This window comes from Rattus norvegicus, chromosome 10 (assembly GCF_021556685.1).
Source record: "Rattus norvegicus strain SHRSP/BbbUtx chromosome 10, alternate assembly SHRSP_T2T, whole genome shotgun sequence".
Taxonomy (NCBI): domain Eukaryota; kingdom Metazoa; phylum Chordata; class Mammalia; order Rodentia; family Muridae; genus Rattus; species Rattus norvegicus.
This window is the reverse complement of record NC_141543.1, coordinates 76,292,229-76,318,763: the sequence shown is the minus strand read 5'-3', so window position 1 is coordinate 76,318,763 and position 26,535 is coordinate 76,292,229. Positions and strand designations below refer to the sequence as shown.

The window sequence follows — 26,535 nt, the reverse complement described above, 5'->3', positions numbered from 1 at the left end:
ATCAAGGGTTTAGATTAACTTTTCAACAAAACATAAAAGAAAAATAAAAGGAACACCTTTGTCAGTCATGACAGAGTAACATTCATAAGACAGTACGTGCAACAAACCTTCCTCAGAAATCCACAAAGAAAGCAGCACACAAGCACAAAGCAAGAGAAACACAGTGGCAAACAAAACGCAGGCAGGATTGAACTCTGCCACGTCCTCTGAGAAACGGATTAAGAATGGGAGCCAGTCTCCCGACCAGCTCTCCAATATCCCACCATTTCCCAAATACTTGCAATCTTAAGATCCTCCATCACTATCTAGATAAAACTGAATTTCTCTTGTCTGCTTTACAATCAAATGCACACAAGAGAAAGAACCAGAAACAAAGCCCTCACTTCTAGAGACACCTGCTTTATACTAAATAAAGAGCAATGATTTCCACTGGACACCTGTGCCATGCACCTCAGGGAGGGACGAAAGGCTGCAGAAGAGGGTGGCACACTCTTCTGTGCAAGGAAGCTCAAGGTGCAGGAGCTGAGACAGGCACATTACTCTTATTTTCAAAGACCTAAGTTAACTGTCAGTATTTGATTTTGAATAGTAACAAACATTAAGCACTTCAACAGATACAAAAAGGACTGAAAATCAATTTTCTTTGTGAGCCTTATTAGATTCCATGCAATAAATCTTTCCAAAGGAATTTAGAAATTTTCTCTAATTTCCCCCTTCAAATTAGACTTGAGAGGCAATTAGAACTATTTTATTTTAAAATATTAAAAACATTAAAAATCCACCCAAATCTACTTCTGTTATGAAATCATGGTTATTCCTAAAGGTTTAAGAGAAATGAAAATGCAGCAGGGAATAAGAGATCTCCCTTACACAAACACCACCTTTCAAATAGTGAAGCTGTGAATATTGTTAAAGAACAGGGCTGCAGTTCAGCCAAACACTTGCAGAGAATGGTTACCAAAACAAAACAAAAACTGACTACAATTCTATACATAAATTTTACTTCTATAAATTCTTCTTCATAAGTAATACACAGGCTACTCATAAATAATGGCGATTTTTCTGACATAACCATGACTGTCTGCTACATATACATATGACTTTTGGAAAGCACTTTAGAAACAGAAGCTAACACCTAGCACTACACAAACACTAACACAATATTGTTAACATGAAAATTAAAATTCCATTTTAAGTGTCCCAACAAGTTGAGGCAGGGGGACTTTCAAAACGTTTAGGCCAGTCTAGGCTACATAGTAATTTCTAGGCCAACATAGGCTATAGTATGGGATGGATTTTGTCTCAACAAAACAAAAAAAAATTTTTCTATGGTCATTCAAAATTCAAATATTCTATATAAACATAGAAAGTACTGGAAACTCCTACGTTGACTAGTAGTGTCAAACATGGCCTGCACCATTTAATTAATTACCAGCCTGCTGTGATCTCAAAGGGGAAAATGCTGTTTTAAAACGGACTCTTCTGAAACTGCATTTATGTAAAAGTCTTTGAAAAGCCCTTTTCAGAAATAAAGAACTGTGGTGTATCAAAAGCAAGGACGTTAACTAGGTACAAATGTTGTAACCCAAAACTAATTTTTGAAAATTGTAAGAAATTTACATTTTAAAAGAAGCTGTAAAGATTTCATGTCCATCCAACATATAAGTATTGCCTTCCAACTCAAAAGCACTATAAACATACTTATTTAGCATAATGTTTTGTTTTAGCCCGGTAAATAAAAACATTCTCTAGTTGACTGTTAAGTATCATGGAAAGCAGCAAGCTCTGTGGAAACGGAGCAGCTCTCATAAACAACATGAAGAAGTTGTCAAATCCATATTCATTTTGCTGCCTTAATTTGAGGTTTCATTAAGATCTTAATGGAAAAAACATGCACCCTGGTAATGTAACATATTTAAAAGGAGGGCCTTTCAGTCTAGTGTAAGTGACTAAAAACGAGGTTTTTGTGAGCTAACGATGGCATCAAACAAACCACAAGCAGTCCTCTGAAGGACAGGCAGTGATTTAAAAGTCGACCGTATTTCATAGATCCCCTTCTTTAATCTGGCTCTTTTAATCTTGTTTCAACCTCAAATCATTTCTGGTTGACAAGTGCTTTTGCTTAAATGTGAGGAACACATAAGCTGTTGGGGGAATGGGCTTTTCTTATTTAACATACAGTTGTCACTCCATCTATAGCTGCATGTCGAAACTTCAATCTTTATTACCTTGCTAAAACTCTTTGCTTTGTACTCAGAGTGAGGAATTTATCCTCAAATGGAATTTAATTCCACATTTACTAAACAAAGACATTTAATAATATCTTGGATGTGGCATTTAAAGTGCCCTACTCACTCTAAGCCAACAAAGCCACTTATCTCACTAGTTTTGAGAAGAAATCTGGCTCATAAAACACAAGATCAACTTCAGAGGTCTTGTCTCTGTATACTCTGAATTTGTTAAGAACAGTTTTGTTGATGCTCTTCCAATTACGATGCCGAACCATAAAGGTAACACTATTTAATGGAGATTCATTCTCTATTAACTAGCCCTATGTGGTAATGAAAACTACCATTCCCAGAGCACAGGAACACTGGATGCATCCTGGGAAACTGTAAAAGTCAACTGTAAAAGGCTGGTTTGGTTGTGGAAACAGAAACTTACTACACGCCTCAAGCTGGACTTGAACTTGCTTTGCTGTCTTACTGCCTCAGCGTCCTCCAAGATGCTGCAATCAGATGCATGTAGCACAAACCAGGATAAAATACTGCTCAGAATGAGTGAAGCGGGCACAAAGAAGAGGACCAGACAAAAGTTCATACACCTTACATTTCCTTCTGCCTCTTATGTTCTTAAAAGACAAAGATATGTGAGCATGCTCGCATGTGCCTCTGATCACAGACCCTGGGACGCTAAGGCAGGAGAGCTCTGGTTTATTCAGGAGTTCTAGCAAAGCAGGACTATGTAATGAGACCCTGTCTAGAGGGAAAGCACATGATAGACTGTTAAGAAGCATCTTTTTCAGACAGCCCAAGCTCTGGAAGAGTCAATCCTCACAGCAGTTACTAGTTAGTGAGTGGCTACGATGAACACTGTCGTGGACAGCAATGCATTTATACATTACATTTCATTACATATATAAGGAAAACAAGAAACAGAAAGTTCTAGGTATCTGAGATCACAGTGCTCGTTAACATAGAAGCTGTGATGTAGGGCAAGACAGCTCTATTTTAGAACCCAGACTCATAATTATTAAAGCATTCGATATCAGATGCTTAACCTATTCTAATTGGTATCCTCAAATGAAACTATGAAATGCATTCTTTTCTATAGTTGTCATGCCTTATGATGACTGTCTAATATGGTTCAACAGACTGTCATGGAAGTCTTTGTCAAGACATGCATTCCATTACCTTGCAGTTTCTTAAATCCCTAATCTATTCAAGCAGAGTCCTTTGTAACCAAATAAAATATACTGCAACTTTGCCCTCAATATGCTTGCATTTAAAAACAAACTTCATACTCTAGTATCAACTAGTACAGGTAAGGAACTCCTATTAAACACTCTCGACCTGGGGCTAGATATGCTGTATTACTCACCAGCATGGTGAGAGAATTCTTCTGCCTTCTTTACAACAAAAACAAACAAAACAAATTTGATTTTTTGTTTTGACTTAAGTAAGACCAAAGAAACTGTTCTTAAAGGTTGAAATATCAATATTCACGTCTATTTGTCTGGCAACTTGGTGCAACTATCTGTGATCAGCTCATGCAACTGCAAACAGACTATAAACAGTTACTTCTGAGAGAACATCAAGTGAATTAGGCATGCGGGACTGAACAGGGACTCACCATGGAGCTTTTATGGAAAAACACCCCGCTCCAAAGAGATAAGGCCTTGGTAGAAAAGGGGGAAAATGCACAAAAAATTAGAGGAAAACTCATTCAACATTCGTAAATACATGTATATCGTACTATTATAGAATATGATAAAAAACGCAAATTAATAATCATTTGCAATTCTGCCACATATGCTGTGATAGAACCAATAAATATATGAGGTATAGAAACAAGGCCCTTAGTTTTCATACAAATGTGGATTTGATTTTTTTTCTATTTCTCCCCCTTTTCTGGAGCACCCCTGAAGCACTTCTAATTTAAAATAAAGTTCACGGCTGAAGCCCTTAGACACAAAGAACACATTAACTGGGAAAATCAGATGGAGAAGAACAAGTACTATATGTGACACGAAGTATCCAGTGTCAGCCAAGACACCACACTGTGACAGGACAATGTGCCCCAGCTGCTGTCTCAGCCACACATTTTCAAGATGCTTACATCCGCAGTGAGCTGAGCTGCTTGTTGTTCTGTGGGTCTAGCAAAAATGATGAAATGATTTCTAATTCTTGTCACATTCCAGAAAATTACTACATGAGGACAGCCCCCTCTACCTGCCTGCAAGTGGCTATGGTAGACAGCATGTTTGGGGATACAAAGTCACAATTCACTGATACATATATTTCTGCTTAAAATTTCCAGTTACTTAAGACATGCTATGCACAAATAGGACTTGGTGATTTAATTATATTCATAAAAATTTTACTATGCCATCTGACATTTGGAAGACACAAGAAATTGAAGGGGAACACATATTTGTCATGGTTGCTTCCTTTTTCAATATTGGAGCCTGGAACATTAAGAAGAAACATAATCCTGCTAATTAGCATTAATTTCCAAACAAACAGAGTACATTCCAGAACAAATTAAAGATTGAGCAAAATGTTCTCATAACAGTGAGCATGATTCTGGAATTCAAAATGCAACAGAAACAAAGAGACACTAAGAGACACGGGCAGTTACTGGAGGGAAGGACAGACAGGAGAGTGAAGAGCAGGAGAAAGGTAGGGGGAGAAGGGGGGCAGGGGAGGGCAGAGAGGGAGAGCATGCTACCCTGTCAGCACTCTGGCAAGATTTAAAGGTTTAGTTACAGACACCTGGTGCCATTAGTCACAGCACTCAGGAGGCAGAGGCAGGCGTAACTCTGTGGGGGCTCATCTACAGAGTTACGTAGAAAAACAAAAAAACAAACAAACAAAAAAACCAAAAAAGGATTTCTTTACTGTCAACAGAAGCCGGAAGATTAACAAGTGGCCCTCCATCAATTTCCTACGTGACCCGCAGAACATCAGCATTTAGCTGCATAAAACCATCACTGAAAGACCAAGGGAATGAATGTAGTTTGAAAGACAATTTACCATGTTCTCAGCATTTCATGAACATAATGTTGGGGCTTTGCTACAGTGCACAGTGATTTCACATCTCAGATAGGGATACGGACTCTATGTTGCTGAGTCAGTGACTGGAGCTCAACCCTCTTCTCCACTATGTGCTACTGAAAGAAAGACTCTGGTCCCATCCTGATTTCAAGATTTACTAATATTAGCACTCATGTGTCACAAGAGCTCACTCTGTGCTTTGAAAAGCAGTTGTATGGTCTCATGTCTGCAAAGGATAGGGACCCCATGCATCAATGAACAAAAAACAAGAGGGAAAAGCCATTTCTAAATGCCAGAAATACTTTGGAAATGAAGTGAATTTTGTTGGCAGACAGTACTCACCTTTCATTTCAATTATTATAAGAAGAACACTTCAAATATTCTTATACTGGTAGAAATGCTGGCACCTAAAACAGTCTCATGCTGCCCTTGTGTGCACACTGCAGAGCCTCTGGGCGGCCCTCCAACTGGGCTCAAGTTTCAACATACTGCTGAACTGAATATTGACAGGCACGCTGAACACGAATATTCACAGATACACTGCAAAGTGAAGAACTTGAAACTTTGTTTTGAAACTGTCTACTCATTCCTCTATCCCTCAAGACTTCTCCAAGCATCAAAACAACAACAACCAACAAACAAACAAAAATGGAACAAAATCTATCTGTTCCCGACATTTAGAGTTTTAAGTTTCCTGATTTATAAAACATATTCCATCACAAAAAGTGATGAGTAAACTTCAAAACAAACAGACCAGCCCCTTGATCTCCTCCTGGGAAGTTATGCCATGTTTCCAGTGTCTCCAGTCATCTGCTCACCCACCATGCAATGACACCAAATGAGCAGGCCCTTGGTCAGCAGAGGTACAGTCCTCTCCAGACCACAGTGTGGCCCTGCTGCTGTAGTTGAAAGATACCCTGGCCAACAGCTCCACTGAAAGGAGGAGGCTGGGCTGGAGACAGGGTGAGAACCTGGTCTGGCATGTAGACCTGGCATGCATCTGATTCACATTTGCCCACTCCTTGTCCAGTCTGGCAAAGTGGACCTGTGCCACACATGTGTGAAAGCTCTCCGGACTCCACAGCACAGACTCACATCACTGCTGACGGAGGGCAGTACCAGCTGCTCTTTTGAAATGCTGCTGCTTAGTCTTTCTTCAGGAGCCAAAGAATGAAAATATGAAGTCACAAAGTCCGGGCCGATGATCCAGCTGTCTTCACCTGCGATCCTCCACACACACCCGCCTCTGAAAGCCCACAGCTGTGGCTTCCACTGGGGTGAGTGAATGTGAGTGGGAGTGTTGGGTGGAATAAAGAGGCTGTATTCAGCAGTGAGCTCGGAGCACTAGAGATGGCTCTGAAGAGTTCAGCCTTAACAATCCCACCACAGAAAGCAGGCTCCATGTCATACGTACGTTTCTATGGGTCTGAATTCCAATTGACAAACATAAAGGAAAAGCAACTACTCAATGAATGGAAAACCCAGCAGTGGTTACTAAAGAATTATACTCCTTCAGAGACTAATATAAAATTACCTACTAATTCTCAAGAGAATTCTCAGACTCTCACAAAATGGTAATGAACAGTACTTTAAAGAGAGGCTGGAGGGACTGCTCAGTGGTTAGAGCACTGCTGTTCTTCCTGGGACTTGAGTTCAGTTCGTAGCACTCACAGTGGCTCAGAGCCACTGGTACTCCAGTTCCAAGGGTCTAATTTGAACACACTCATGGTCCCAGTGGTAAAAGGTAACTATTAAGATTTGATGAATTAATCAACAGGTTCTAGCAGAGCCCTTGAGGGACTGGCTTTCTATGTTTCCTAGACTGGTTTCGAGTGTGTGATCCTTCTGCCACAACTTCCTCAGTCCTGGGATAACACAGTGCATTACCACCCTGCCCAAGCCCGGGTGTCCCTCTCCAGAGCTAAAGCAGCCACTGGAATTTACAAGATGAACCTAGGCACATGCCGGATCCATCACATTAGTCGTTAGCTGATCAAGTTCTGGGATCAATTGAAGAAGCAGGGATCACAATGATGAGATGATCATCACATAGAGATGAAAGGTGAACAGGAAGGAAAAGGCTCTAAAACACCACGCACAATACGTCAGTGAGATGGAGTTAAAGCCTCTACTGCCTCTGTGTATCGTCTCGTAAGCAAATGAGGTGGCCAAATACTTCCCCTGCAAATTAGCCCCAACTTTTAATTTGTTCATTAATCGAATTTTAACTGCTCCCTCGCAGACAGGTCTATGGCATTGGTGGTTTTCAATCTGCAGATCTATAGGACAAGCTGAAGCCGAAACAGACAGCTGACTAATTTGAGACATATTTGGCATGCCAATTTAAATTACAAACTCAAGATGTAAAAGATTTTCATTAGAAAAACATAGATAATGTTGAAGTTCTTCCATATGCAACAGAAGAGAGACTAACACAGCATAAATAATGTCAAACTTCTGTCGACTGCTATGCCTGCTGACTTTCAATATGGTATATAGTAGATTTCTTTCAAATAAGAAATCCCTAGATTTATAGCAAAATGCAATAAACTATCATATGGTTTAAGTACTCTACTTATTTGGCACAAAAACTAGAAACTGAAACTATGGTAAATACATTACACATGTAGACAAAGCACACACACGCAAATGAACACACACGCTATTATTTTATATCTGGAACCAAACATGCAGAGCCTAATTAAACGAACCAAAGGCTACAGAAGACAATGGCAGAGGGTGGCAAGTCTCCATGAGCACAGGGACTATTGACAGCTCTTCTGTTCTTACTTATCTGAACTTGGCCTGTAGGTCGGTCAAGGTGAGCTGAGTTGAACTGAATTAAAACAAGGAATGGACGCTTTCATTGACTATATGAAAATGACATTTACTATAACAACAGGAACTAATGATAACCTGTCTTACAAAGATCAGATTCAGATTTTCAAATAAATGCTATTAAGCCCTTCAATGTATGTGAGAAGCACACACCTGTTTACTGAGTGTGGCTCGGAGGGCTCAACAGTGAGTCAGGCTTGCGTGAGGCAGTGAGGCAGTGAGATCAAGAGCCTACATCACACGCTGGAATTCTTGTCACATGAGAAAACTTACTTAGGACACAGATAGTAAGCACAAGTGCAACACGAGAAGCCAAGCTACACAATGCCCATTCTATTTTACAAGGACATGGCCAGAGGTGCAGGTACTCACGAAGCAATGAATACATATGAAGGTGGGGGAGCAGAGACTAGAACGCTAGGAAAAAGTCCTATTTCTGGTTACTTCCAACAGGGTACAACCAGCTAAGAGCAAGGAATAACTTCCTTATCATCCTTATAGCCTTTGTTCCCATGAAACTGTTCAACTTCATTCTAGCATTTTCTGTTCTCCTCTTATGTCCACAAAATTTCCCTATATCATCTTAGACCTAAAAAAAAATAAGATAGAATGAAAACGCATTAATTATTACTCAGCATTTAGTTTTTTTCTCATTTGATACAACTGAAGCAAATGGCCGAGAAATGCTGTCATACATTCGATCCACAAAAACCTAATCTCCAAAAGACAATGCCTAATGCTGATTCCCAGTTAATGGAGAAGAATTCTTCCCCCCTCCCTCCCATGCTCCCTGTCATCCTTCCTTACTTCTTTGTGGTGCATAGAACCACTGAACACAGAGCCTCACACATGCAAGGAAAAGGCTATTCCACTGAGTTAAAGGTTGTCTTCCTTATTTATCTCTGTGAAAACATGATGGTGGTAAGGGGTTTTCCAGTACGCCTGCATTAGAGCAACAGAAAATGGACTCTGTTTACACGCGTGCTCTCTGAAGCCAAATAACTCCTAGCCTTCCTTTGCCTTCATCCAAGCTCAGCATCAGAGCTAAGCAGCAGCTGTTGCCATCTGAGGCTGTCTGTCCTCCAAGAGATGCTTCGAGGTATTCGACAGGAAGGTGTAAATACAGCTGTCTTCTGCCATTTGTAGTTATACTGGCCTCATGTGTACAGAGGAGTGAGACAGATGGTCCCCAACACTGCACAGGCTTTCAGGGACATAGATTTGCAAAAATAAAAGGGCAGATGTTAAGCGTGGTAAAGACCTATTTTGTACCCTGAAGAGTTAGCTGAGGTTTGTATGTCAAACTTGGATGTCTGAACTCTTGAGTCCTAGGCATCTTCATAATTCTGCAACAATAGTCGAACACTTGGCTATCTCATGCCTTTACAGAGAATGCCAACACAGCTCCAGGAAACAACTAGATAACAGTCCCAGGTACATCTGAAAGGCACGGCCCTTACAGGTCTGCAATAGGGGAGCTGTGTGGTCTTTCTAAATCCCCATGGGAGTTACCAGGAAAAGCACCAGGAAAGGCGTAACTCAGCACTTTAGGAAGAAAGAGACCTGGGAAAGAAAAACTCTGTGTGCTTACTACATTGGTTACCTTCAGGAGAAAAAACAAATTCCCCAGTAAATCAAACAAAATGGAATAGAAATAATTAAGGGTAAATAGCTAGCTGCAGTGTTGAGGGTTAGTCACAGTTTGGAAAATGTTTCAATAGAATAAATAAATGCGGTCTGTGCACGCTAGCTGTATAAAATCTGAGGGATGGAACTGTTATCTGGCAGTGACTTCCAAACAGCCTGTGACAAACTGAGCAACTGTACGCTCAAGTTTTCCATTCATTGGTGGAGCTAGGACTGAACTGAGGCCTCACACATGCTAGGTAAGACACCCAGGCTTTCCTCGTATCTCATCTTGGCTGGCTCTGAACCGGAGATCCTCCACCTGGGATTAAGATAAGGAGTCTGTACCACAAGCCCAGACAGAAAATATATTCTTCATGAAGCAAACATTGATCCTGACAAGGCAAAATATGCATTTTAATGAATTCTTTTCATTTTAAAACAAAAATTAAAAATCACACTCAGAAAACTATCCACAAATAGGCGGCTGGCATGCAGTAAAAGAATTTAAAAATGACAGCAGCGCTTTGAGTACAGTCAACACTCCAGACAGTGGCATAAAGAAGTAGCACTAGTGGAGGCTGGGGGGCGGGGGGAGGTTCCTAGGACCCAAGTCAGACACTGTAATTCCAGCTCAGGGGATCTGATTCCAAAGGCACCCACGCACACTCAACACTCATGTGCACCCACACACAGATACATATGGTATTTTTAAAAAGTAGACATTTGTAATATCAGAACTCAGTACTGAGGTGGCAATATTCCAAGTTCAAGACCAGTATCAGATAATTAACAAGACCAGCGCTGTGAACTAAAATTAGATAGATAGATAGATAGATATAGATAGATAGATAGATAGATAGATAGATAGATAGATAGATAGATAGACAGACAGACAGACAGACAGACAGACAGGGTCAGATATAGACTACAATCGAGGTGTCTATCAGTTACTATGCCAGCTGTCAGTATCAGGAAATTAAGGGCAACCTGTGCTAACGCAGAGCGCTGCTACAGAAGTAAACAACTCATTACAGACAGCAATGGTTTGTAATTATTAAGATAACAAATAAGAAGGGGTTGGGGATTTAGCTCAGTGGTAGAGCGCTTGCCTAGGAAGCGCAAGGCCCTGGGTTCGGTCCCCAGCTCCGAAAAAAAGAACTTAAAAAAAAAAAAAAGATAACAAATAAGAATTCCCCTGAAAGCACCCCCACCAGTTGTGCACTACACCCCATACCCAACCAGGAACTGGAAACAACCTAGATGTCCTTCAACCAAAGAAGGATAAAAACAATGGGTACATTTACACGATGAGATACCACTCAACTATTAAAAACAATGACATCAGGGAATTTTCAGGCAAATAGATGAAACTAAAAAAGATCATCCTGTGTAAGGTAACCCAGACCCAGAAAGACAAACATGGTATGTGCTAAGTACAAGATAACCATGCTACTACAATCCACTGACCCAAAGGAGCTAAGTAACAAGGAGGGCCTGAGAGAAGACAGCTGGATCTCACTGAGAAGGAAAAACAGATCAGAGCTCAGGAGTGGGTGGAGCAAGGGGACTGGATAGGGGAGGAGATGAGGAGAAGAACAGGAGCAATCGAGTAGGGGCAAGAAGGAGGGAGACGGTACTGAGAGAAAATTCTTGGGGGACGAATCTAGGGGGACAAGCTAGAGACCTAGAACAATGGAAACACCCAGGAACATAGCTGGTGCCCCAATGAGGTGACACTAGCTCAGAGGATATGGAGCCTGAAATGACTGTCTCCTGTAACCAAAGCAAGACTTCCGATAGAGGAGTTGGGATACCAGCCAACCACAAAACCCGTGACCCTGCCTACAAGATTCGCAGGCACAGAACGTGAGGGAACAGTCAACCAGTGACTAGCCATGCCATGAGAGGGAGCCTACTCCTGACACTGTTAATGCTATTCTGCTATACTTGCACACAGGAACCTAACATAACTGTCATCAGAGAGGCTTCACCCAGCAACTGAGGGAAACGGATACAGAGGCAAACACTAGGGAGAGCTTGAGGATTCCTGTGGAAGAGAAGGGTGCTGGAAAGAGCCAGAAACATTTAAGGACTCCATGGGAAACCTAGAGAATCATCTAACCTGGGCCCTTAGGGGCCTGCAGAAACTCAACACCCAACCAGAGAGCATGCATAGGACAGATCTATGCCCTCCGGACATACTTAACAGTTGTATAGTTTGGTCTTCATACAGGTCTAACAGCAGGACAGGGGCTGTCTCTTACTCTGTTGCCTGCCTTTGGATCCTTTCTCCACAGCTGGGCAGCCTTGTCTAGCCTCAATGGAAAAAGTAGCACCTGGTCCTACTGCAACTTGATATGACAGGGCAGGGTGATATATCTAGGAAGCCTCCCCCTTTCTGAGGCAAAAGGGAGGAGAGAGGGATGAAGGGAAGAAGAGGAGTGTCTCAGTTAAGTTTCTATTGCTGTGAAAAGACACCATGACCATGGCAACTCTTTTTTTTTTTTTTTTTTTTTTTTGGGTTCTTTTTTTCGGAGCTGGGGACCGAACCCAGGGCCTTGCGCTTCCTAGGCAAGCGCTCTACCGCTGAGCTAAATCCCCAGCCCCGACCATGGCAACTCTTATAAAGGTCAATGTTTAACTGGGGTTTGGTAATAGATTCAGAGGTTCAGTCCATTATTATCAAGGCAAGAGCATGGCACAGGAGGACTGAGACTTCTGCATCTTCATCTGAAGGCCAAAGGAGACTGTCTCTTCTGCCCTGGGCAGAGCTTCAAAGCCCACCCACAAGGACACACTTCCTCCAAAAAGGTCACATCTTCTACAAGGCCACACCTCAATAGTGTCATTCCCTGCAACAAGCATATTCAAATCACCACACAGGGGAAGCTGTGATTGAGGCATAAATTAATTAATTAATTATAATGAATACAATTGTTTTGATGATTTCAGTGTGGTCAGGCAGCAGAATGCTTCCTCCGAGTTTAAGATGGAGGACAAAGTGGGTCATTAACCTGAAATTGATTTTGAAACAGAAAAGCATCATGTTTTCATGCATGAAAAGTGTCAATAATAAATTTAGCATTTTTAACATTGAAAGATTTGGGAATACAAGAATTTTTTTTATCAGACTTTGCCAATATTGCTGAAATAGAAACTATGTCAAAACTATTAGAACCAAAGGTTCATTTTGAGACAAGTGTAAAATTCTTTGGCAATAACACCTGAAGACAGCACATTCTGAAAGGAATTTGAAATTCTTTTAAAAATTCACCGGTTTAAAAGAAAATTGATGAAGTTCTGGGCCTGTAGGAAAATTCAAGCACCATACACTTGTGGTAGTCTGAATGAGAAAACTGCCCACCCCCATGCTTAGTCCCCAGTCCGGGGAACTGTTTCAGAAGGATTAGGAAGTGTGCCCTTGTTGGAGTGGGTGTATCTCTGGAGGTTTTAAAAGCACAAGCCAAGCCCATTGTGTCTCTCTCCTTGAAGGTTATGGTGTAAGACTCTAGCTACTTCTACAGCAACATCATGCCAGTCTGTCTGTTCCACCCTCCCTGCCTGGAGTGCTCAGGAACTAATTCTCTAAATCTGTAAACCAGCCCCAGCTAACTGTTACCTTCTATGAGAGTTGCCTTGGTCATGACTGTCACTTCACAGCGACAGAACAGTGACGGAGGCATATACTAATGTTGGTTTCAAAGCACATAAAATTACTCAAATTCCCAATGCATTCATCCTAAGTATTAGCTGAATGTGTGAGGGAGCACAGGGCTGGGCTGAACTGAGTGGCAGAATGCTTTGCATCCCTGCATGGAGCCCCTGTGCAGTCTGACACTGCCGGGGAAATAACAAAACAATCATGAGGAGACACGGAACACTTATGCGCTACAAGCCTGAGAATTTTAAGAAACATTTCTGATAACTTTGTTGTTCTCTTTTGTTTGTTTTCAGGCAGCTTCTCTCTACATAACCCTGGCTGACTAGGAACTCACAAGGATCCTCCGCTTTGGCCTCTCAGTGCTGGGATTAAAGGTGTGCACTATACACCTAGCCCTTTAATGTTTTTATTTCTTTTCATAAGGATGGGTGTTATGTCTGAATGTATGTTTGTGTACCACATGAGCACAGTGCCCACAGGAGCCAGAAGAGGTTACTGGGTACCCCAACTGGAGTTACAAATGGCTTTGAGGATCTGGAAATGCAAATGCTCAGTAATGACCCCGTGCCCTCCAGAAAAGCAGTCAGTGCTTTTAACCATGAGCTATCTCTCCAGCCACACCAGTTTTAAAAAGGAAAGGAAATGTAGAATCTTCTAACATCTTCTATACCTGTCAGTGTGCTGGCAGAGGGTGGGAGAGCACAAGAGTCTCATTAGGGAACTTTCAAATACAGAGAAAAGAAGATGTACATCCCAACACTGCATAAATATGCGCAATTAAATGCTAACATCTGTCCTTGTGTTTAACGCATCTGCACCAATCTCATCGCTGTTTAAGAAACTTAGGGGAGAAGAGAGCTAAGTCTCTGTAGTAAATATATTACGTCCTGCACTACTAACAACAACTGGAAGTAAGTCTCCAGACACGAACATCAGATATGCTTGTGTGACCCTAGGAAGCTCCTGGGTGTCTTCTCAAAATGTACAGTCAAATCAAAGGAACATTTTAAAATATGCTTTCACTGAGACCCAGGAAAGATATAATTCTACCTAGAATTATATAGTGCTGGAGTGAATAACACAAAGTAACATTGACAAACTACAGCATGTCAAAAATACACTTTAAAGTTGTTGTTCATGGCTAAGAACCATTTTACTTGACACTACACCCAGAGAAGACATTGGTTGAAAGCTTAGGGGAGGAGGAGTCAACTAGTGGAAAGTTAAGGACGAGAACCCTTCAGAATTTGTGACCATCACGGTCAACGTCTCTCAAAGTAACAAAACGAAAGTAAACACACTACTTAAAATTACATTTCTACTGAACACAAAGAGTTAAATTACATGATGTACAGGTCTAAGAATGCTACAATAAGCTATGATTTGGGAAGTTGGTTTTCAGGATCTTTTTTCCCCTTTTATTCCCCTTAAAACATTATAAATTTAGCCTGCTTCTTCTGTCAGCAGGCCTGCCTTACTCATAAACACCAACGTCAACTAGGTTGAGGGCCTGTGTGACAGTGCAATCTGGTACCTGGGAACCGAAATCGGTTTTCTGAGAAAAGAGACTTCTATAAGCACTTTTATGTTAGCACTGTATCAACACAGTGGTCAGATAATTTAGTCTGTTTTTTTAATGGGGGAGAACCTAAGGACTATTTGGAGCCAAGACAGGGCTTTCTACACACTATTTTAATACATAATTTTAATAAACAATTTGTTCCACATCTAAGACAATTAAATACTGGGATTGTACATTGAGGAAAACACATAATTTGGCTATAGAAATGACTACAGAGATACAAATTCAATAGCCCAAACTGGAGTCAGTATCACCACATGTGAATATCTAATAATATCAGATATAAATGAGCACTGTATGTAATTCATTTACAGGCCCAAATCCACGTACTCCAACAGGTAGAGACCAGCTAAAACGAACACTGAAAAGAATTCAAGAATGCTAGAAGAGTCTTTAAGAGTGTCAGGGAACAATCTTGTACTGGTTTTCAGCTATGTGTAATAGCACATTCTCCACACAAAGTGAGTAGGTGAATCTCATAAACTTCAGTTGTCATCTAGGAAACTTCTTAATGTTTGAATCTGTCAATATGCATTGTGTTGTGGGCAGTATGTTGGCAAGGGCCAATCAGACAATGCCATGCCACAAAACAGAAAGTGTGGCTGCACGGGGGAGTCTGGTTTTCATTAGCCAATACTGGTTTTCACAACTTGTCGTTGCTTTGATTCTTGCTATAGATCCGTGTACTCAGCTCTGTGTGAGCATGCTTGTGTGTGAGCATGTCTGTGTGCATTCTGAACTCAACTAACTTGGCTACCACTGAGTCTCACATGGGCTGGAAATGAAGAACATAATCAAAAACACACAATGAAAAAAAGCACATTCAGTTTCCATCCATCCCACCCTTTACAGTGGCTGTGGAAACAGCATCAAGCTGTAGGCCTTACCCTGTTCGTTTCGTGATGGTCCCCAATGTCATTGGCTGCTTGATTTGTGCAAGAGGTGTCACTACCATCAAGCTGGGGAGGGGAGAAAGCCGGGGGTTGCCAGGGTTGTTGTTGGTAAAGTTATTGTAAGAGTCTTGGCTACTCAGCTTCCCTGCAAACAGAAACAGAAACCAGAGCATCACTGATGGAAACGTCCCTCCCTCTGAAAAGGTTTTTGTTTAAGAAAGAAATCAAGGCTGGCGGGACGGCTAAGTAGGGAAGGGCACTTGCTCCAGAGCCCTGCCAACCTGAATGGTCTCCAGAGCCCACATGGTAAAAGAAATCAACTTCCTACAAGTTGTCACCGAGTATCTACACAAATGCAAGTGAATGAAAAAAACAAACAAGCAAATAAAATGTCAAGGAAAATGATACAAGTACTACAAAACTTCACAGGGCTGGAAGAAGCCAACATTACCGGTCACGGAAGTAACCATAACAATTAGTCTTAGAGATTGCAGATGGATTTTTGGTTTTCACTCGGTTGTGTACATATGCACACAGGTGCAGGCCTGCATGTGTACACATAAAGGTCTATGTCCCGCACCTTCCTTAGGGGTGCGCTACTTCACTCTCTAAGCGGGGTCTTGGACTGAAGCCAACACGCTGACTCAGGTAGGTAGGCTGGATGGTGAGCGCTCAGGCATGTTTCAGCCCCAACACTGGGAAAACCTACCTATGCTACTGGACATGGGTTTTTACATGAGTGCTACAGATCCAAAGGCAGATTTTTACACTTATATACCAGCAATTTTCCAGGTCTCATAGCCCTCAGGATTCTTGTTTTCTAAAGGCGGTATGGTTTTTTGTTCATCTTTACACAGGCCACTGTTCTGACAAAATTCCACTATTCCACCTTACTATGAGAACTGTAAAAGAAGCTGGTTTGGCTTTTGAGGGGTATCGAGAAGTATGAATAGTTTTCCCTAATCTGTACCACATCTACAGATTCAATGAAAAATGGTGTCAGGAAGAGAATTCCAGAAAGTTCCATGCCCTGAAACTTGAATATACACAGTGCAATGAGCACCACCTGAAGACAGTCAGTGGAGTGGTGTGCAGACATAGCCTGTGGGAGGCACCCACAATTCTAGAGTTTCTCTCTACTATAGTTAAACATGACCTTGTTTGTGCAGTTAGTCTAAGAGTTCTATGACTATATCAATCCTCAAACTATGTAGCTTTGAATGACAAGAATGGCATCTTCTAAATCCTACCAGGAAGATAGTGACTTCATAGGCAGACATGGGCAACAAAATGCTGCAAATCAGGGACACAGGTCCATCTGCTTGTATCACTCCCTTAATTAGTTAATTAGAATTAATTAGTTAAGCTATTCTAGGGCTGATAAGAAACTCAGGCACAACAATCCCTGACTCCCCGTACTAGCAAATTCCAATTTCACAAAAGAAGCAGAAATGGTTCACACCTTAGCTGTGATACAAAAGGCAGCAGTTACAATACAAACAGTCAGGCGATGTTACACATACACAAGAGAGAGCCTTAGAGAAAAGATGAATGTATATTTGTAATACAATAAAGGAGAAGCCTTTTTAACAGTTGAGTCACTCTAATGACATATTCTCAAGGTCAATAGAGACAATAGTTGACAATTCATTATCAGATGACTGTGATTATATTGACGAGGATACAACATTACTAACTCACAAGCTAATAAACTTCAGGATCTGTGTATGTATCTACATTTATCGGCTACTAAGCAGGGATCTGATGAGCATCCCAGCCTAAGATAACAACGCATCGTGGGACTCGTCTCCCTCTTACCACAAATCTTACGGCACACACAATGAAGAGAAGTACATATGGCAACAATTACTTGGAAATGGGGTCACAGATATGGGGAGATAGCCTGGGTAGATACAGAGTGGGAGAGAAGGGTAGCTCAGGGCCTGAAAGACAACATAAGAAAGAAGTGTGCAGGGATGCCATCGTGGGAGCAAAAGCAGTGTCTAAACACTACTGGTGAGTGTAACACGGTGCTGTGGGGAGATAAATGTATTTCCCTTTTAGGATCCCTCTCCATCTGTTCCTCCTTCCCTTCCTCCCTCCCTTTCTTCCAACACTATGCATCCTAGGCTGTCTTCTAGCTCAAGGTCCTCCTCTGTCAGCCAGCAACCCTAGCACTGCAGTTACAAATGTGTCCTAGTTGCCAGGCCTAGGAGGAACAGTACACACTAACAAGCAAACAGTACAGATAGTGAGCTCAATGAACACTACTGATAAGACATTTTTAAGCTTTGGAATACACCTTAGTGGTAGAGACCTGGCCTGGCACAGAACTCTAGAATAGGAAACAGCATGGGAGAGAGACAATGTGACCCCCTGGATGTTCCCAACGCGATGCTTTAGTTGGCCACCATGCAGCAGCTTCACTGTCTTCCCAGAAGACAGAACAGCACAGAAGGGGCTAGAGGTCCTCAGCCTGCTCCTGCTTTCTCAAGCACTATTTGTCCCTAGTGTCCTTCTCCTGTACTGTGTTTAAGATGCAGACTCCATCTGGAACACAGTAGGCAGGGGTGTGTAAAGTTGTGTAGACTTCACATTTGTGTTTATATTAATGGGGCAGGAGGAGTGGTTGTGTCTGTCTTGTGCAGTACCAGATTTGGCAAGTTATAAGCAGATCTCCTTAATAGCATAGCTTAAAGACATTCTACGAAAGCTCAGTAATTCTCTTTTACATAATTACCAATCAGTATATTAACAAGAAATCCTATTTATAATATTTATAATAGCTGTTAAAAATATCTAAAGGCTGGGAATGGAGTAGAACTGGCAGAGAACTGCCTCACATTACCGAAGCCCTAGGCTTGCTTCCATCACCACAGAAGCCAGACCTGGTACACATAACTGTGACCACAGCACTGGAAAAGGAAGTAGGAAGACCAGGAAGTTTCGAGATGTTCTTAGCTATGGATTAAGTTCAAAGTTAACCTAGGCTACATAACACTATCAGAAAACATAGAAACAAAGATAGAAAGGGAGAGGGAATGGGGGCAGGGAGGGAGGGAGGAAAGGAAGGATAAGAGAAGAAAGGGGAATGAAAGAAAAACATAAAAAAATAAATTTAGCTAGAGAGAAGAAAGATCTCTTCGGCGGTAGAGCATTTGCCTCAGATGCAATATGCTAGGTAATTTGGAAAGAAACAGAAAAAATTAGTAAAGATACCTACCTATTCTTGTGGTTTAAAAGATTCATTATCATTAAAATGCCCTGCTTCCCAAAACAAATCTGATGGAATGCCCATTAAATTCCAATGACCTCCTTCTCTGAGCTAGGAACGAGTATTCCAACACTAAGGATCCTTGGAAAACAATGAATGCCCAACAGCTTCCTAAACTAAGCCAAGCTGGTAGAAAACAATGCAAAGCAGAGATGTGAAGCCAAGAAAGCTCCTCTGGATATCCACATGGCCACAGAGCAACTCACAACCACCTACGACTCTAGATTCAAATGATCTAACACCCTTCTCTGGCCTCCATGGGCACCAGGCACACACACGGAAACAAACAAATATGCAGGAAAAACACTCATAAAAATGCACATAAAATACTAAATAAAAGTAAGGCTCTGCTTGGCACCTGTAAACATGCATGACTTTTATATTTTCATGGACTTTGGAGGTAGCTCTGTGCAGAAAGTAGAGACTTCAGTTCAATTCCCCAGAACTATGAAAAAAAAAATGGTGCGGGTAATGGAAGGGGCTGATAATCTCAGCACAAGGGAAGCAGAGATAGGAAGATTGTTGGAGCACAGCCGTCAGTCATTCTGACCTTATTGCTAGGTTCTAGGCCAACGAGAGACACTCAAAGGAGGTGATGGCGTCCCACACCACCCACCACCCTATGTGCAGGAACAAATGAATAAAATTTCAATTAAGAAAGAAGACTATATATGTTGCCAAGTGTACAGACAACGAGGCGAGCTAGTGATTGGTAGGTTTCCATAGGAAAGCCCCACTGCGAAGGTGGGGAAGCCAATAGTTAGGGAAAAGAAACCCCAGATAGGGAGCGCCCCTAGTAACCGCTAGAGACATGAGATTAAATGACTCCATCTGCAGAGTAGACACTAACAAGGAAGACAACGTGTCTCTCAACATCGCTGCTTCTCTAACTACACAGTCGGAGGCTGACTGGGATCACAGCCTACGTTCAGTCCTGATCAGAAAGTCCAAAGTGGAGGACTAGGGGGAGGGAGGGAGAAGAAAATGAACAGATGATGGGAAAAACATGTTACAACTGACATCTGAGAAACCGCTCAGAGACAAAGAGAAGGAGTAACTGTTATTGTTTTAAAGGACAACGTAAAAAGGGAGATGAAGCACATAAATTTTGCACATACAGGAGTTTCCTTGTCAAATAGAAACTGAAGGATAAAAAGAAAGAAGCATGAATGATGGAATCAGCTTAGTAAACAAGGACAGCACAGACAAGTTTCTGTAGCAGAGACAGGGATTCACAGCTCAGGAGCATTCGCCAACTGAATTAAATCTACTTCCCAGCAGAGGGAGGGGAGAGGAGCTGACCCCACACCCAACAATGGGGAAGATCTCAAAATACTTCAGGAAAGGCCCAGACAGGGGTTCAAAACCAACCTAGGCTATGCACTGAACCTTGTCTCAATTAAAAGGGGAGTGGATAAAGGGGCAAGAAAGCAAGGCCATAGATGTGTGCCCTGCTCAGGCTCATGCTGATCTGGACTCCATAACTTTATGAACACATGTGGACACTTCTCTGCAGTAAGCCAAGGCTAGCTCTCTTTCTGTGCCACAAGTCTCACAGTGAGTACAAGCACAAAGGTGTTATCGAGAGTGTAGTGTCTATGGACTTGGATTCCATCTACCCTCCCTTTCTTTGTGCCAACTCCAGGAAATAGTTTAGGAAAATGGGAAAACAGAAATTGAAGAAGATGGCCCCTGCACAAGTGCTCACATCAGCAAGGCTCCTTTCTGTAGCCTCTCACTCTCATCACAGGAGGAGAACAGACACTGCCTAGTTGCAGCTTCAGGGAGAGACTTCATGAAGCCATAAGATCTATAAAACACTCCCATTGCGGCTGACACGAGACCTGCAAGTGAAAAACGCTGTGAGAGAGAATGGATATTCTCACAGGATTTCTGGCACAACCAGACAGAGGAAGTCCCAAAAATCCCATGAGAAAATGAGCTGCTCTAAGGCTCCCTCCCAGATTCCAGGCTTAGTCTATACAGATAAACTTGCATAAGCCTTCAGGCTTTTGGGTCTTTATCCAAATCCACCAGAGCTTTGATCCCTTAGAGGGAAACCAGTCTCCATGATAGATGGGCATTTCATTGGGGATTGGGGGGAGAGATCAAATTCCAATAAGATCATTTCTTGACAAATTAAAGCAGCAATTCTGTGAAAGAACAGAAGAATATCATTTAAAAATCTGAATTGCAAAAAATAAAAATAAAAATAAAAATAAAAAAGCCACAGACAATTCTTATCATGCTGAAAGCTCTGGTTCTTCGGTTTGACCTGTTTTCAGTTGTGTTTACTGTCATTGATCTTACTGCCACAGACTGCTGACGTAGAATAGCTGGCTTCAGGATTCTAGCACTGACTTACTATGCTTATTGGAAACAAATTTCTATCTCTGGAAGGAAAGCCACCTCACATGATCTTTCCCGACTCCTGCCACCTGCATATAAAGATGGAAGGCCTGTGCTCGAGACATGGCTCATCCTTCATGCAGACACGAGGTCCCACAGACACGGGTGAGGTGGGCTAGGAACCACATGTTCTCATCCCGGTCTGAAAAAGCATTTCCTCAAACATCGTATACTACAAAGACTCAGAGGCAAATGGATTATGTTGAGGATGAAAATGGAGAGAAGGGAAAAAACAAAACAGTGTGCTTTGTGGCTGCTCTGGAGGAGTGCGCACCAGGTCAGGTTTGCAGCGCGTCATATTCCCAAACCAGTCATCATTAATGGACTCACTTCCACAGGAAAGAAAAAAAAGCCAAGAGTCTGAAAACTCCGGACAAAAGAAATCCCTGCAGACAAAGTAAAAACAAATTAAAAGACCCATTATAAAACACAGATGCTACAAGGAAAATAAACTTTCCAAGATTTACTGGGCTTTGACAAACTAGGACATTTGTGGAAAAGCCATCAGCAGCAACTCCCAGGTAATGTGGGAGGAAGCTCGGCTCCTTTCTGGTTTATCTTTACCCTCTGTGCAGAAGCTGCCAGGACTGGATTCCCAGCTTCTGGATACAGGGATGTGAGAACATGTGAACGAGGCAAGCTGCCAAGCACGAGACATTTCTAAGGGAAGCAAGATCCCGAAAGTGCTGAGCACTTCACATTGTGCTGAAGCCAGAGCTGCTATCAGCACACTGTGTGCATGGACTTCTTCAGGGCAAGTGGAAGGAGACCACGGAACAAATGAATGAGAGGCCATCCCCTCCTCGATCCTCTTTGCTGCTCAATCACACCATGAAGCAGGAAAAAGAAAACCACAAAAGCAGTACTCAGCAATTACAGCTCAGAAATCTTCTGTAAGGGGGAGCTCAGAGTGGGAGACAGACGAGAATCCCATTTCCTTACAGGTTAACAGAAGCATGAGATACAAGTGGTCATGAGTGGGAGCCATAGGAAGATTCCTTAAGAAGGAAAGTTGTGAGAAAGAAAACAGACAACAAACAATGGGGTGTTCGAAGAGTCTTAGGAGGTCACTGGGACAGCAGTTAGCAGATCTGCAGTTTTCTGGGGTTTCCTGCGCTCCCTGGACACAGGGCCCTAAGCCACATCAGACATCAGACAGGCTCTATAAAGGGTTACTACAGACATTATCCTTGTCTCAGTAAACCACATGCCTCTCAGTCCAATTGGTCTGTTTCATCAATCTCCACACACTAAAGGAATCTGCCAGAGTTGAGGGGCTCTGCCTCTCACCCCTTCAAGGACCCAGGCTGCAGTAATGGCAACTGTATTTGGAAATTAAAATAACAAAGGCACCCTCAAACCCAAGCTCATTGTGGGTTCCTGGTACTCCACAAAAAACAAATCTAAAGAAACACCTTTTCTCCAAATATTTCCTTATCTCCATCCTCCTCCCAACACTCTCCCTACTCTTCAGACAGCACAGAAATGTCCTACTGTCTACATTCCCAGAAGGAAGCTGGGTAAGAAGGTCTGAGCCTCTGTGCATTTGCACTGCCCATTTCACACAAAGTCAAAACTGCCAGTCTGCTTTTAATATTCCACCATGGACTTGATGGGTATAAAACAGCAACATTTACCAAAGAGTTTTAAGTTAATTTTGGAGTTGAAAAGCTGACTTCTTGACTCTGTCCAAAAGAGTACAATAGTAGCTTGTTCTAAAACAATCACTGAGCAGTGGGGCTCTGCAAAGCCAGAGCCTGCTTAGCTCTCACTTGTGGTCTAATTTAACATTAAAGTATCCTCAACCAACTCTCAACTATTAGTTAATCAAAATCAAATCCTTTAAAGATGTGTGTATGTGTGTGTGTGTGTGTGTGTGTGTGTGTGTGTGTGTGTGTGTGTGTGTGTGTGTGTGTGTTTAAAGTACCCAGTGTAAACTGGAATTTCTAGCACATGGGTTGCTGAGTGTTTTTTTTTTCTGCCCCCTCCCTCCCTCTTTCCCTCCCTCCCCCAGGCCCCAAGCCCTCCTCCTTTCCCTCTCTTAGATGAGGATGACAACCTTCCCAGCTGCAGCGCCTGGACTCTCCTGCCTGCCTCCTTTCTGACCTTTTCTCAGGCTTGTTCTAGTACAGTCTGCAATCTACTCAGTAGGAAAAGGAAACAGCAGGGCCCTGGTGAGAGACGGCGCCTTTGGACCCAAGGACCAGGCCAGGAACCTCAGCAGGAGAGGCAAGGAAAATGAGCTCTGGACAAGGAAGCTGGACACAGTTTAACTGTGCAGACCTAAACAGAGGCGACTATCCAAGGACCAGCCCAGCCGCAGTTCTTACAGCAGAGACTGTTGCTTCCTGGGAAGGCGGCAGATACAGAAAACACTGCAACATTTAAAATCAAGCAAAGACATTGGTGCTTTTTCTAAGAAAACTTCCTGGTGCCACAGTGAGGACTATAGGTACTTATGGGAAGCACTCCATGTCTCTCAGGTGGAGACACTTCTCAATGACATTCTGCTGCTGCACTTAGAATGGCCCAGAACTCACCATCTGGTGCTCCCCAGGATCAAGAAGAATTAAAAGAATACTTCCAAGAGAACTCATATTATGCCATCATGGAGTTGTTTCAAACATATATTTATACATAACACATTACACTTGTGTCAATACGTCAACAGGTCATTCTCTAGCTGTTCTTTCCTGAGTCTTAGAATACCCTCACCTGTTCCTTACTCTTAAAGCAGTGCACGCTATTTTAATGTGTAGAAGCAAGCACTTCCTGGAAGATAAAATGAACATACGGAAAGTCACTATTACAAAGCCTGTATGTACACTAAGTATACTTTATTCCAAAAGGGCAGTTTGTGGCTGGAATGGGGAGTGATGAAGTTGGGAGAAATAAGGCTGAGGAGCTGGGATGGCTACACAGCTCAAGTACACAGAGGAAGAAAAAGGGCACAAAAGAGAAAACAGGAGAAATTCTATTGAAGTTTTAAAAAACTAAACAAAATTTAACATTAATGAAAAATTTTTTAAAGTAAATGATCTATTTATGATCACACAATCAAAACAAGTTAAAACTCAATGAATAAAACCTGTGGGACATTCATTACCTCAGTTTATTATCTCAGAGCACTCCTACATTTTAGGAACAAAGAAATTTAATAAGATCCAGTGTTCTTAATCCTTAGTAAGCTTTACTAGCTCTGACTCCTTTTTTAACCTGAGATTAGACAATTCATTCAACAAAGGCTGAAATCCCAGAAAATGGTCTATATTTATACGGATACTCATGGAAAAAGTAAGACAGCTGGACAGAGATTGACTATACATCGTCTAAATACTGTGCATACCCTTCCCATGAATATAAAACAAAGAGAAAAGATTTTGAGCCATTTCCCCTAAGATTCACATTCCTGCCCCAAGTTGTAGTTCCAATGTATCACTCTGAGATGAGAGGCTGAGGCAGAATTGCCTGGAAATTGACCAAGCAATGGCTAAGCAGCCAGTACCAGGCCAGCCAGGGCTACACCGCAATAATCCATCTTGAAATAACCATGATAGCACATGGAACGCTGCGCTCTCCTCTGAAGCAAGCTCAGATCAAAGGTAAGCTCACGTGACACTGAGACTGGGGCAAGAAAAGCAAGGCAGGATCCGACCTCAGCAACCCTGGGCCGACTCCTCACCTCGCTCTCAATTGACTTGTACCATGACGGCGGAGGAGGCAGACCGACCAAGCACTACCTCTTTTACACCAGTACACACATGACGTATAAAGTATCAGGAATTCATTCAGAAACAACGAGCAGCCGCACTGTGCAATAGGAGGAGGCACTGAATTAGCTGCAATCAATAAAGTATTCTTTCTCTTTCTTTATGTAAATAGCAAGTTTGTTTGGACAGTTTCATTAAAAGCCTCCTCTCTCTATTACCCAAGTTCAGAGTCTGCAGAGAAGTACCAGCATAAAACCCTATTTAAAAAAAAAAAAAAGAGTACTAAGTAGCACATGGAAAATTAAAAAAAAATGACAATCTGAACTTTTTAAACCATTCCTGTCCTTGTAGATGATTACATATTAAAATCAAAAGTTTTACATGGTGACAACACCTGCAATCCTGGTAGTCGGCAGGGAGAGACTGGAGGATCAAAGATTGAGGTCACCCTTGGCTACACAGAAAATTTAAGGACAGCCTGGGCTACAAGACTCTTTGTTAAAAATAATTTTTTAAAAAGATAAATACATACGTTGAATAACAAATATAACTACAAAATGTAACCAATTTTCCTAATAATAAATAAATTAAAGATTAAAAGTTAAAATGGCAGACTTTCTTCTCCCCACATCCCCCAGGCACTACTGTTCTCTGGCCCTTCACCCCCCTCCACTGCTAACGGAAGCCTTCCTGCTTATTACCCATGACTGTTAAGAATATTTTCTGGCTCTATTTCAGCATCATGACTCAGGTCATGAGAAGTGTCAAAGATGCATTTCCTTCAGATGGGAAAGAGCACCAGATCTCAAGGGCACACAGAGACTGAAGTGTGGTGCAAAAGGGCCGCATCAGCAGTCTCTAACAAAAGGAAGATAAACCCGTTTGTACTCAAAAGTATTTTCAGTTCCAGCTTAAAAACAGGTGCTTACATCCACCAGTTAAGAAAAAGAAAACAAACAAACAAACAGGAAACTAATGCTCAATTTTAGTTTCCTAAATAACCAACAATTCCTGAAATCAAACTGTTAGCAAATAAAATTTAAAAATATAAATTTAGCACATTTTAAGAATACAGGAGTTAATTCAAGATCTAGATGGCTAGCTCCAAGTCTGTAAAAGTGCACTCATGAACTAACTCTATACATTAAAGCCCTGTCTATAGACTGCCCTTGAGCACTAAGAGCAGGAGTGGTTCCACGAACGGCCTTGGACATAGCACACCTGCAGGGGAGCAAGCTCGGGTCTCCCTGGGATTTTCAACTA

At 41.9% G+C, this 26,535-nt stretch overlaps 1 protein-coding gene across 24 annotated transcripts in view; it reads right to left on the bottom strand.

Annotated features, from left to right (window-relative positions):
* Window positions 1-26,535, bottom strand: part of Bcas3 (BCAS3, microtubule associated cell migration factor) — a 459,006-nt gene that overhangs the window by 265,853 nt on the left and 166,618 nt on the right. For 15 of the 24 annotated variants that reach the window (XM_087573462.1, XM_087573456.1, XM_087573463.1 and 12 more), the window contains one exon: window positions 15,874-16,024. In XM_087573462.1, coding sequence (XP_087429588.1) covers window positions 15,874-16,024 — 151 coding nt within the window. Of the gene's footprint in view, window positions 1-3,852; window positions 3,898-15,873; window positions 16,025-26,535 lie in introns of all 24 variants that reach the window. The other 9 variants (XM_087573445.1, XM_087573450.1, XM_087573449.1 and 6 more) reach the window with 1 other exon arrangement.